This window comes from Athene noctua, chromosome 25, assembly GCF_965140245.1.
Source record: "Athene noctua chromosome 25, bAthNoc1.hap1.1, whole genome shotgun sequence".
NCBI classification, from domain to species: domain Eukaryota; kingdom Metazoa; phylum Chordata; class Aves; order Strigiformes; family Strigidae; genus Athene; species Athene noctua.
In genome coordinates, this window is record NC_134061.1 from 6,057,752 (window position 1) to 6,070,814 (window position 13,063).

A 13,063-nucleotide genomic window follows, 5' to 3' on the forward strand; every position below is an offset into this window, starting at 1 on the left:
CGGCCAATGAGGAGCGAGGGCGGGGCCTGCGCGGCCGTTGGCAGCGGAGCGGCGGGAGGGTCCGTTGAGGCGTTGGGTGCGCGGGGTGGAGGAGCGGGAGCGTGGGGGGCAGGTCTGGGGCCCTGGGGGCAGGTCTGGGGCCCTGGGGGCGGGTCTGGGGCCCTGGGGTGGGCGGGCCGGGGCTCGGAGGGGTGGGGAGGGCTGGGAGTGCCTGCGGGGCCGGGGGAGGCGGTGTGGGGGGCCGGGGGCCTTAGGAAGGGCCTTGGGTGGGCAGAACGAGGGGCCCGAGGGAGGCTGGGGGGGCTCGAAGGTGGCAGCGTGGAGGGGGGGGCGGGCTACAGAGGCCCGAAGGGGAGGGGGTGGGACGGCGTCCCTGGAGGGGGCGGGCAGGGCTGTGGGAGGGGGTTGTGGGGGCCTGAAGGGGGTGTGGGGCCGTGAGAGGGGCTGCAGGGACCAGAGGGGGGTGTAGGCCGGGGGGGACGGGGCTGAAGGGGTCGGGCCGTGGGCGGGTGTTAACGGCAGCTCTGGGGGCACCAGCGGGGGTCAGGACAGGGAGGGGGTGCGAGGCCTTGCCCAGCTGTGGGCTCCCCTCCACCCCCTCAGCCTCAGCTGACCCATTCCCCCCCCACCCCCCACAGTGCGTGAGGCCCTTGGGACGTTGGAGCCCGGTGCCGTTGTTCTCCAGGCAGTGCCGCGCCCCCATCGCAGCACCCCCCTGTCACCATGATGCTGGGGCCCCCGCCCCAGGAGGGCTCTGTGGCTGTTGTGGTGCGTGTGCGGCCCCGCGCTTCCTGTGAGCGAGAGCGGGCCGCACGCCCCGTCCTGCATGTCGTTGACCAGCACATCCTCGTCTTCAACCCTGAAGAGCACAGTGGCCCCCCCAGCAGTGTGCTGCCCACTCACGGGCCCAAGCACCACAGCAAGGACCTGAAGTTTGTCTTTGACCGAGTTTTTGGGGAGGGGGCCACGCAGGAGGAGGTGTTCCAGCACACCACCCACGCGTTGTTGGACAGCGTCCTCAATGGCTACAACTGCTCCGGTAAGACCCGGAGGGTCCTCCTTTGATCAGAAACCCAGAATAATCCAGGATAATAAAGATCTTGAAGCTCCTCCTGTCCAACCACAAACTTCACACTGACCGTTCCCGACTCCACCAGATCCCTCAGTGCTGGCTCAGCCCGACTCTTCAACCCCTCTAGGGATGGGGACTCCCCCCCTGCCCTGGGCAGCCCATTCCAACGCCCAACAGCCCCTTCTGCAAAGAAAAACTTCTAAAATCCTTGCAGGAGCTCCTGTCCCATCTGCTCCCAGGCAGGGTGGACTCAGTGGAGCTGTTCATTTATTGTGGAAGCCCTAAGCAGCTGGGGATATGAGGGTACACAACAGCAACACGCAAACATGCAGCCGGAAACTTGGTGCTGGCACCAAGCTGGTGTGACTGTGAGTGTGATCGGGACAGGGACGATCCTGACATGGAAATGTCGAATCTCCCCCTGGGGAGCAATGAGGAGAAGCAAAACCTGAATAAGAGCAACTTCTGGAGTCACAGGATGGTTTGGGTTGGAAGGAACCTTGAAAGATAATCCAGTCCAACCCTCCTGCGATGGGCAGGGACATGTGTCACTAAATCTGGTTGCCCAAAGCCCCGTCCAACCTGGCCTTGAACCCTGCCAGGGTGGGGGCAGCCACAGCTTTTCTGGGCAACCTGTGCCAGGGCCTCACCCCCCTCACAGGGAAGAATTTCTGCCTTAGATCTCATCTAAATGTCCCCTCTGTCAGTTAAAAGCCGTTGCCCCTTGTCCTGTCACTGCAGGCCCTGGTAAAAAGTCTTTCTCCAACTTTCCTACAAGCCTCTTTCTATACATTGAGAGGCCTCAGTAAGGTCTCCCCGAGCCTCCTCCTCTCCAGGCTGAGCACCCCCAGCTCTCAGCCTCTCCCCGCAGCAGCGCTGTCCCAGCCCTCAGACCGTTCCCGTGGCCTCTGGCCCCGCTCCCACAGGTCCATGTCTGTCCTGTGCTGGGGACCCCAGAGCTGGACGCAGGGCTCCAGGGGGAAAAGGATTTGTGGGGAGGAAATGGTGAGGAGGGACCTGGCTGGGCTGGAAAAGCAGGAACAGTGGGAAGATGAAGACAGAGGAGTGCAAAGTCTCCCAAGTTGGGTCTGGGGCTGCATCTGCAGGGACATTTCTAGCTCAGACAGAGATGTAGGTAGACTGGATGCAGGTAGAGTTGAGGATTTCCAAAGGAGGGCCCCAGAGATGAGCCAAGGGCTGGACAGAGAGGGGAGACTGAAGGAGATGGGTCTCTTCTCCCTGGAGAGGAGAAGAGTCCGGGGCGAACCTCATCCGTTTTTGAGGACTTAAAGGGCAGCTTTGGAGAGGATGGGGGCTCTCTGGTCACAAGTTGAAGACAAGGGGCAGCAGGGACATGTTGAACCAGGAGAGGTTTCATCTCAGTAGAAGACATTTTTTACAGTGAGAACATTCACTGGCACAGCCTCCCCAGGGGCATAGTGGAGTCCCAAGGGCTGGGGGTGTTCAAGATGCCATTGGACAGGGTGCACGATGATCTCATCTGGGCTCCCCTTCCCACAAAAGCTCAGACCAGATGATCTCTCCAGGTTCCTCACAGCCTGGGTGTGCTGTGGTTCTGTGATGCTGGGGGCCACAGCAGTGCTGGAGGGGATGGAGGTGGGCGTTGGGGCAGAAATGAGGCTGGGCAGGTGCTTTCCAGGCATTCTGAGGGACAAGGATGACATGCTCTCCGCTCTGCTAGGGTGGGAAGGATGGCGAGAAATCAGGTGGATCTGTGGCGCAAAGAGCCCCTTGCTTTTGCCATCCCTTCGCAGCCCGAATCGCGGTGAGGGGCAGAGCTTTGGGAGGATGCTGGGTTTGGGAGCGGGATCTGGGGTGAAGCAGACACATCTTGGGGTGCTTTGGGGTTTGCCGTGCCCCTTGTGAGCATGCCGCAGGCTGGCAGCTCTGTAAAGCCAGGTCTGAAAGCTCCTTGCTGGGTCTGAAAGCTCCTCGCCTGCCGCCGCAGCCCCCCGTGCTGTTGGCAGGCTGTCAGCAGACGAGCGGCTTAACGAGCACATCACTTGTGTGAGGCAGCACCGTGCGGGAGAGGCTGCTCTCCTGTCTAATCATGTGCCGGGCCGGGCACTGGGACCGGAGGATGCTATTCCTGGCTCTCCGGCATGCTCTGCGAGCTGCTGAAGGCTGCCTCTGTCACTGTGCCCACCTGGCAGGCACGTCTCGTGTCTCTATCTGCATAAAATAACTCCAGGATCCTCAAACGAGAGTTGCCAAGCCCCGAGTGCTGCTATTGGGGGGACGGGCTGAGGCTCTCTGGGTTAGTGTGTCCTGCTCTGATGGTGACGCTTCAAAGAGTGTTGAAAGGGGGGGTGGGGGGGTGAGATGAATTACCAGGTCTGGAAGAAGAAACGCCTTCTGGGGAGAGGTGGGGGAATGGGGCTGCTCGGCTTGTTAAAAAGAAGGTTCAGGGGTGACTGGAGCATCCAAGCACGTGATGGTTTGGGGACTCGTTCTGTCTCTGCTAAATGAGAGAGGCTGCAGTGAGAAAAAAAACGGCACTGAGGGGTCGAGTGGCAAACGCGGAGGGGAATTGGCTTTGGCTTGTCTCTGCAAAGGCTGTGAGCAGCCCCCGCCGCAGGGGTTGCTGCGGGAAGCTCTCCTCTCCGACAAGGAGTGCACTTTCCGCCGCTCCTGTTAATTAACGATCGTTGCAACCCTCCACCCTTTCTCTTCCCAGTGTTTGCCTACGGTGCGACAGGAGCAGGGAAAACCTACACCATGCTGGGCTCGGAGGAAAGCCCTGGCATCATGTACCTCACCATGGTGGAGCTGTACAAGAGGATCGAGGCCAGGCAAGAGGAGAAGAGCTGTGAGGTGCTCGTCTCCTACCAGGAGGTACGCCGCGTCCGAGCCGGGTCCCCTCCTGCCTCCGGGTCACCGTGACTGGGACCTGGGGTTGATCCAGACCCTGCAGTGCCACACTCAGGGTACCCGCTGCACTGACAGCTGTGCCCGGTGTCCCCAGGGCAGCCTTAGAGCCTGGCTGGAAGCAGGCTCACCCACCCAGTTTGGAGAACTGGTGCTGCTGGTTTCTCCCACCTGGAGCCTGGGGCATTTTCTGCTCCTTGCCGTGGTCCCCGAGCGACGAGGGCTTCCTGGCTTTGGAGGAGTGGTGGCGCGGTGACTTGCCAGTGAAGCCCTCCCAAGCTCTCCTCTGCATTGAGAGCCCCCTCAGCTGCTCTTGGTGTAACGAGGCCCCAGAGGTGGTATCGGGGGGACGCCAGGTTGTGCGTGACACTGGGGCACAAAGTTCCTCTCCCTGCTCCCCGTTGGGTAACCAAACCTCAGCCTTCCGTGGCGTTCCCTGCTCCAGGTGTACAACGAACAGATTCATGACCTGCTGGAGCCCAAGGGCCCTCTGGCCATCCGGGAGGATCCTGAGAAAGGAGTCGTGGTTCAGGGTCTCTCCTTCCACCAGGTGGGTAGAGAAATGGGCACAAGGTCTGGGCACCGCTGCGCCTGCACCAGTTCTGACAGCGGATGCGTGTCCCGGGGCCGTGGGGGGTGTGAGGGCGCGGGGGTGCCATCTGCGCGGCTCCTGGCGGACAGCAAACGCCACCCTGAGCTGAGACGAGCCCCGCGGAGCTGCAGGATGCCTCAGCCTACGCCGCCGTGGCTGCTGGGTGCTGGGTTGTCTCGGTGCTTGCGTACGGGCTGCGCTGACGCCCGCCCTCTGCCCGTTCTCTCCCAGCCCGCGTCGGCAGAGCAGCTGCTGGAGATGTTGGCCAACGGCAACAGGAACCGGACACAGCATCCCACCGATGCCAACAGCACCTCCTCCCGCTCGCACGCCATCTTCCAGGTGAGGGCTGCGGGTTGCAGTGTCGCTCGGGATTTGTGCTGAGAAGGGGGCGAGGGAGCCAGCCTGTGCCAGGACCCGGGGTTCCTGCCCCTGCTCCTGCTGTGCCACAGGAAAAATCGGTGGGTCCTGGCCCTGAGAAGAGAGGTGTGGGTCTGGGCAGGCCAGTAGCCAGCGCTGCAGCAGGACAGCACACACTGGTCACGCTGGTGGCCACGTCTCCCAGACAGCCCCAGACTCCCAGCTTGGTGTTAGGGGTCCCAAGGGCTGAAATTTCCCTTTGTGCTTTTGTCTCTTGTCAACTCAGCGTGTGGGAGCCGCACCTAAAACCTTCCTCAGAGCAAAGGGGCCGCGTATCGCTGGCTCCTGCTTGTGCCTCCCCCCAGGTGCCGCAGGCAGGCAGTCTGCTCCGTCGTGTCTCCCCCGGCTCTGAGCCGGGAATTCCGCTCCCCCGGGGCTCTGTGAATTTGCTCCCTGGTTTCTCGGTGCTCTCCTACACAAACCTGCCAGTTGATTTCAATTCCAGCCAGGCCCTTCCCCGAATTAGCAGGGCCGTCACGGCTGCGTGGGGAGACAGAGGGCTCTGACTGCAATTTCATTCTGAACCTGGTGCCTTGCCCGTTGCTGCTTGCAGGGGGAAGTCCAGGTGTCTGGATGCTTTCCCAGCCGGGCTTGTCACTGGGTGCTGGATTCCCGCCTGCCGTGAATCCATGAGCTGTGCTGGAACTCTGCCCTGCCCGGCAGGCAAACCACAGTCTGGCGAGGATGCAGGACCGGTTACCAGCCTCCAGCATCTATCTCTGTGGCACCTCCAGGCCATGCAGGAGCCGCTCCTGGGGGGCTGAGGGGGTTCCAGGGCGGTGGGGGAAGTGTTTGCTCCTCCTGGGAGATCTTGAGAGATGCTGAAGGGGAAGTTACGGAGCAGTGCTGTGGGTGACTCTCAGTGGCTGTGTCCCTCCTCGCCTGCACCAGCTGGGAACTGGGCTGGGCACCGCCAGCCCTGCTTGGATGCCTCCCTGGGGCACTGCGAGGCTGTGTCTGGGGGCTTGCAGCCCCCACTGGCATCTGAGATTTCTGGAAAAACCCACAGTCGGAGTCAGGGCTGGGGCTGCCACCGTGCATGAGCACATCCTGGATGATGCCAGGGCTTTGGGTTGGGGTGTTGCCCTTCGGGGACGCGACCAGCTGTACCCCACTCGCTCACCAAGTGCAGGAGACGCTGATTATTTTCCGCAGCTCTGTCCCGTCTTGCGAGATCCCTTCCGTGGCTTTGCTGCTCAAGTCATCGCCGAGTTTTTGCTTGTCTTCTCAGCATGCCGGGCCCCTCCTTTCCTGCCGCTCGATCTCACGCCTGCGTGATCCGCTCCGCCATCGTTTCACAAACATTGAAACCGGTGATGCTGGCTCCAACCAGCAGCCCCACGAGCCTGGTGGAGCTGCAGCCTCACCCACCTCTGTCCTCGCAGATCTACGTGAAGCAGCAGGACTGCACTGGCGGCCTCGCTGGCGACCTGCGAGTGGCCAAGATGAGCCTGATCGACCTGGCAGGCTCGGAGCGAGCTTCGGTCGCCAACACCAAGGGAGAGCGGCTCCGGGAGGGCGCCAACATCAACCGCTCGCTGCTGGCCCTCATCAACGTCATCAACGCCTTGGCTGAGGCAAAGGTAACGCTGCTCCTCGCGTGGCCCCGCCGGGGTGGGCGGGTGAGCGCGGTGTCCTCCGGGGATGGTTCTGCCCGCGCGGTGAGGGTGGCAGCCTGGGCTGGGCTCCGAGAGGTGCCGTGGGATGAGGGTGGCCGCGCCCTTGCGGCACAGATTTGGAGCTGAGCAGAGCCTTGATCTCTCGGTACAGAGCAGGAAAAGCCACATCCCGTACCGGGACAGCAAGCTCACACGCCTGCTGAAGGACTCCATCGGCGGCCACTGCCGCACCATCATGATCGCCGCCGTGAGTCCCTCCGTCCTGGCCTACGAGGACACCTACAACACCCTCAAGTACGCCGGCCGGGCCAAGGAGATCAAGGTGTCGGTGAGGATCTGGCGTTGCGGCGGTGATCTGCTCTGTGTTTGGGAGCAACTGGGGATGGCTGGGAAGGAGCCTGGTTTGTGGGGGGGGAGGTTAGTGGGTTCCTCCCTTAACCAGCTTGAGTTTTCCAGCCCTGGGGGTGCCGCTCTGGGCAGACAGCAGCGGATGAAGCTGCAGACAGTGTGTGCCCTGTCTTCGTGTAAAGCTCCTCAGCCCAGCACCCAGAAAGGCTTGTGACTGCGGCAGCAGGTCCCTGAGCGCAGCTCCTGTCCACTGCAGCCACCCTGGGGCTCCCTGGGGAGCCTGGAGGAGGCTGAGCAGCTCCAGCACTGGGAGAGAGGTACGTGCAGCCCCAGTGCTGCTTTAACCTCTGCCTTGGCCCTGTCTCTGCAGCTGAAGAGCAATGTGACCAGCTCTGACGGCCACGTTAGTAAATACGCCGTCACCTGCGAGCGGCTGAGAGCGGAGGTGAGATGCTGGTGGGGAGGGGAGGGCTCTCGCTTTAGCTGTGGTTTGCTGGGGACGTGGAGCTCTGAGCTCCTGGGCTCGTGAAACCATCTGAGCAAGAGCTGATCCTTCCTCGCAGGTGGCAGATCTGCGGGCGAAGCTCCGGGTCTATGAGGACGCTGCCCGGGAGTCACAGAACCAGGCTCTGGCGCCGCTGGCTCCCTCCGGCTTCCCAGAGGGGCTGCCCAGGTGAGGCTGGTGGGGAGCAGGGACAGAGCTTGGTGGGACCTCCTGGTGTGCCCCGAGCCTGTGGGGTTTTAGTGCTGGTCAGAGCCCATGTGTCCATTAGAAAGCAGAGGAGCTTCTTTACTGGTGTGCACGTCACCTCGACTGGGCTCGGGGGCAGTTATGAGCGTGGCAGAGCACAGTGCACAAAGCTGGGCTGCAAAGGCCTAATCCTCTTCTCCTTGATCCATCCCAAAACTTCTTGGGCAAAGTGACAGCTTCCCCAGAGGATCTTCTCTGGCTCAGTGGCTGCTTCTCTGCCTTCTGCAGGTTGGAGGAAGCTGTCCCACAGACCAGCGTGGCTCAGAGGGGCAGTGATGGAGAGCAGCAGGAGCTGGGAGCTGGACAGTCTGTTGGGATGCCAATGGAGCTGGAGGAGGAGGTGAGAGAAGGGGTGCTGTGATGAGTGGGGCCTGGTGGGGGGCTCACATACCCTCGTGGGGTACCCTGGGCGCGCTGGGAGAGGGCAGGAACTCACCCGGTCCACGGGCTCCTGGCTCAGCGTGTGGGGGGCTGTGGACTGCTGGCAAAACCCCTTAACTTCCCAGCTAACGGGGAATTTGGGGAACAAACTCAGCTCGGAGATGGGCTAATGCTGCGCTTTTGGGTGATTGCTCCAGGCTCCAGAGGAAAGGCCTCCCAGCAGCCCCAGAGCAGCCCACCAGACAGACGTCCAGCTGGAAGGGAAGACACCAAGGTGCCTTCTGCAGGGGTTGTCTGGCAGCCGGGCAGAGACGTGAGTGTCCTCGTGTCGTTCCCACATGTTGCTTCCTCATGTTTGCCTGCGGAGGACGGGCTGCCCACCCTCCTGTTGCATCCTGTAGCCATCCTAAGGGCTGTCCAGAAGGACGTGGGACCAGGTCTTTGTCTGCAGATGACAGCCGGCCCTGTAAAATAAGGGATTTGGCTCCTGGAGATCTAATCCCATGGGATAGTCTCTCCTGGAAATGCAGCAGTGAAGGTTTCCAGGCACAGCCACCGTGTGAGCCGTCAGTGCGCGTTGTTAGTCCTGAAATTACCTCTGCGAAGTCTTTCCTCTTGCCGCTGCTCCCCCGGGCCCTGCCCTGGCAGGGCTCCCGTGGCACCATCTGCTGATGTCTCTGCCCCAAGCATCTTGGCAGAATGAACCTCTTTGGAAAGGCCTCTTGAGGGAGGCTGGCCTTGACGTGTGCCTGGATCTGTCTGCCTCTGCCGGAGCTGACAAGTGTCTGAAGCCGGCAGAGCCTGCAGGTGCCGTTTTGTCCCTGTAACTAACAGGTAAACACACAACTCACAGCTCGGGTTGTCCAGGAAGAGATTTACAACTTGGGTATCTCTCGACTTCAGTTTGCCTCTCTTGCCCCAAAACTCTGCTAACAGGCTCTGCCCCGCCCAAGGAGGTGTCTCAGAGGTGATGCTGGTGCTGCTGGGCCTCCGTTACTGGTGACGCTGGCTCACGCTCGCCTGCTAACTGGTTCTTGGGTCTGTCTCTCTCTGTCCCAGGCTCCTGGCTGCCGTCCTGAACGTTGCCCGAAAGCAATACGCCCTCCTGAAGGCTGCCGCCCTCCTCACTCCTGCCATGGTCTCCGAATTTGAGGACCTGGAGCGCCTGGTCAGTCAGGAGGCTGGTTTAAGCGGGGAGCAAGCCACGTCTGCAAAGGGAGCCGCAGAGATCGGCGGGGCCAGCCCTGCCCAGAGGATGCAGCAGGGCTGTGAGGGTGAGAAGCTGGGGCCGTCGGTGCTGCCCCCTCTCTTTTGTCTCGGTGTGCGCTGGAGGAGCCGGTGGCGGGGGGGCAGCTCCCAGCTGTGGGCACAGGGCAGGGAGATGAGTTTTTCCTGACTCCTCCTGACGTGGCACCCAGCGGGTTCTGCCCAGAGCGGCTGCAGCCTCGCTTTGTAGAGCGACTGGGGCTGGCCAGCACCGCCGGGAGCCCGGGGCACGGCCGGAGCCAGGAGCAGCCCTTGTCTCCGGGGAGCTCAGCACGTGTGTGCGAGTCAGCATAAACGTGAGGGATATTTCTGCTCCTGGAGACCAAAACAGCAGTTCTGATCCTCATTTGTCCTCCTCTTGTTTACTCCTCCATGGAACATTTGTCCCAGCCAGCCTGGCTGTAGCCTCCCAGCCGGCAGCCTGCATCTGACCAAGGCTGAGCTCTCCCTCCTCATCCTCAGGGCCGATGCACGATGCCCATAGCGAAGCCGTGGGCTCTGCAGACCCTGTGTTCCGGGCACAGACCGGGTGTTGCCGCAGGGCACTTGCTTTGGGCCCAGCCTGATGCCTTTAGGATTAGTTGTGCTGGCTCTTTTCCTCTCGGTTTAAGGTGGTTGGATGGAAACACCCGCTGGCAAACGGCTGCTGTAGGGCTCGCTGGGCTGACCTCCGCCGAGCTGTGACGGGGGGCTGTGAGGGGGATGCCCCGGGCTTTGCGGGTGCCTGGGAACTGCAGACAAGGAGGTGACTCTGTTTCTTCTCTGCTCCTTCAGCCCAGGTGTCTGTCGCCGTGCCCAGCACCCCCGGGATGAGTGGCACCGTGCAGCGCTTGCAGGACCTCGCTGCCCCCTGCAGCCCCACGTCGGTGGCTCCTGGCCCGATTAAGAAGAGGGGGACTACAACAAGTCACATGTCCCCGGTGTCATCGGCTGCCCAAAACCGCCGCACGCTGCCTGCTGTGCCCATTCACAACCTGAACGAGACTTTTGAAGTCTCCAACAGCAGTGGTTCACCCAGCGTGGCCGAGGCAGCTGCCTCCAGCCTGCCAGAATTCTCCATCTGGGAGAGCGTCCAGAGCCACCTAAACAAGCAGGACGGCCCCGTCGTGCCCCAGTAAGTGCTGGCCTGGGGGGGTTAACTGTGGTTTTGGGGCTCCCCCCTCCACGATCTTGCTGTCTGGGTGAATCCTCCGTGGATCGCTGCAGCTCTGCTAAGGGGGGAGACTGGGCAGAAAACACTCAGCCTGCAGACAGGCAGCCAGCGGTCCGAGCTCGTGTGTGAATCGCTGTCAAATATATATATAAAGATATAAAATATCTTTATATATATATATATAAAGATATAAAAAACATTCCAAAGAAATCTATTTCTCCCTTTGGGGCCCTTCTGGAGCCCCGCGTGCTGGCTGGGAAGCAGGTGGGGCCTCACCTCTGCTCCCAGAGAGGTTGGAGCGAGGGTTGGGACTGCACACTCTGGGGTTTTGCGTTTTATTGTTTAGTTGGTAGTTTTGGGGTTTTTTTTATTGCTGGTGCTTCAAAGGGGCTCTGGATTTTCCAAAGCTCTGTGAATCTGTGAGAGCATCCCAAGGCAGAGATGGGCATGGCCTTGGTAACGCAGGACACCCCGAGGTCTCCCCGTCTCCTCCTGCAGCTCTAGGAAATGGTTCCTACCGAGGGAACTGGGGACACTGAGGTCCAGGGGAACAGCCCGAGCACCTCAGGGAGCAGCAGTAGCCAGGCGGCTGACGCCTCCTGTGCCGCTCTCCTGAGGATTTACCCCTCTTGGAACGGTTTTCCCCTACAAAACCGGGCAGGTTTCCTGTGACTCCTGTTCCCTGCGGGCGGATGGTGTTGGCCTGGCTGCCTCGCAGCCTCACGAGAGCGGGCACTAACTCCCTTCTCCTTGGCCGCAGAGCCTGTGCCCCGGTGTCTGCCGTGAAGGGTTCCTCCATCCCCAGGCCCTCCGTGGTCTCCAAAGCCCCTGCGCAGAAGCGGAGGCGAGTGGAGAGGTGAGGCAGCCGCCGGCCCCCCGTGCCCCAGAGCGCCCCGCGCAGGCAGCAAGGGCTGGCAGCTGCCTGGGGCTCGAGCCCCCGTCCCTGCCTGCATCGGCCCCACCTCACCTGTGACACGTGGGGACGCGGGGGGGCTCCGCCCTGAGCCTCGCGGGTTTAAAACGGCCCCTTTCTCTTCACAGCGCTGCTCCCCCCATCCTGGGTGGGCTCCAGAGCTGCAGCACCCCGAGATCTGCGCAGCCCTCCCGCGCCCCTCCGCTCCCGGGCAGGCACCTGGGGAAACCCTCTGCCCGCAGCACCACGGGCTGCAAGAGCGTTCCCTGCGGCAGGGCAGGCACCAAGCGGGCGCTGGACCAGCCCCCTTCCGGGTCAGGTGAGGAAAATACCTCGAACTGGGAGGTTTGCTGCTGGTGGAAGATGCTCTTTGGGGTTTGCTGCTTCCTGGCTGTAGCCAGAGCCTCGGGGAAGGCTGGTGGGTGCTTGGGGAGGGGCAGAAAGGAGGAGGGGGCTGGCAGCACCTGGATCTCTGTCGGGGCCGGGGGGGCCGGGACCTGGGTTTGCTGCTTTTACCCAGCAGCTGCCTAATGCACTTCCCTCCTCTTTCCATCCTCAGAGCATCCTGCGGGCCCTCTCTCCTGGAAGGGCAGCAGAAGGACCACCAAAGAGCTCGTGGCCCTGGGCAGTGCCCACCCTGGGCCGGCACGTCGCCACGGCACAGCCAGCAGCCCGGCATATCTCAGCCCCCTGGGCGACACGTTGCCACGGCACGGCCAGCGGCCTGGAATATCTCACCACCCGGGACCGGCACGTCGCCACGGCACGGCCAGCGGACCAGAACATCTCACTACCCGGAACCGGCACGTCGCCTCGGCACGGCCAGCGGCCCTGAATATCTGACCGCCCTGGACCGGCACGTCGCCACGGCACGGTCAGCGAACCGGAACATCTCACCACCCGGGGCCGGCACGTCACCAAGGCAACGCCAGCGGCTCGGAACATCTCACCACCCGGGACCGGCACGTCGCCACGGCACGGCCAGCGGCCCGGAACATCTCACCACCCGGGACCGGCAGGTCGCCACGGCACGGCCAGCGGACCGGAACATCTCACCAACCGGGACCGGCACGTCGCAATGGCACGGCCAGCGGACCGGAACATCTCACTACCCGGGACCGGCACGTCGCCATGGCACGGCCAGCGGACCGGAGCATCTCACCACACGGGGCCGGCATGTCGCCACGGCACGGCCAGCGGACCGGAACATCTCACCACCCGGGGTTGGCACGTCGCCACGGCACGGCCAGCGGCCCGGAACATATCACCACCACCCGGGGCCGCCACGTAGCCACGGCAGAGCCAGCGGCCCGGAACATCTCACCACCCGGGACCGGCAGGTCGCCACGGCACGGCCAGAGGACCGGAACATCTCACCAACCGGGACCGGCACGTCGCAATGGCACGGCCAGCGGACCGGAACATCTCACTACCCGGGACCGGCACGTCGCCATGGCACGGCCAGCGGACCGGAGCATCTCAGCACCCGGGACCGGCACGTCGCTACGGCAACGCCAGCGGCCTGGAACATCTCACCACCCGGGACCGGCACGTCGCCACGGCACGGCCAGCGGACCGGAACTTCTCAGCACCCGGGGTAGGCACGTCGCCACGGCACGGCCAGCGGACCGGAACATCTCACTACCCGGGACCGGCAAG

The 13,063-nt window shown here is 62.6% G+C and overlaps 1 protein-coding gene across 1 annotated transcript; it reads left to right on the forward strand.

The window, feature by feature from the left end:
- On the forward strand, window positions 1–11,551 carry LOC141970509 (kinesin-like protein KIF18B; the record flags this gene model as incomplete). The annotated part of the gene is made up of 15 exons (XM_074927161.1): window positions 1–59; window positions 639–1,039; window positions 3,771–3,928; window positions 4,407–4,511; window positions 4,785–4,895; window positions 6,359–6,556; window positions 6,744–6,920; window positions 7,311–7,385; window positions 7,504–7,613; window positions 7,920–8,031; window positions 8,270–8,385; window positions 9,132–9,346; window positions 10,113–10,452; window positions 11,252–11,347; window positions 11,533–11,551. Coding segments are annotated over exons 2-15 (2,148 nt in total), but the record flags the coding sequence as incomplete, so codon positions are not given.
- Window positions 11,552–13,063: the final 1,512 nt, after the last annotated feature.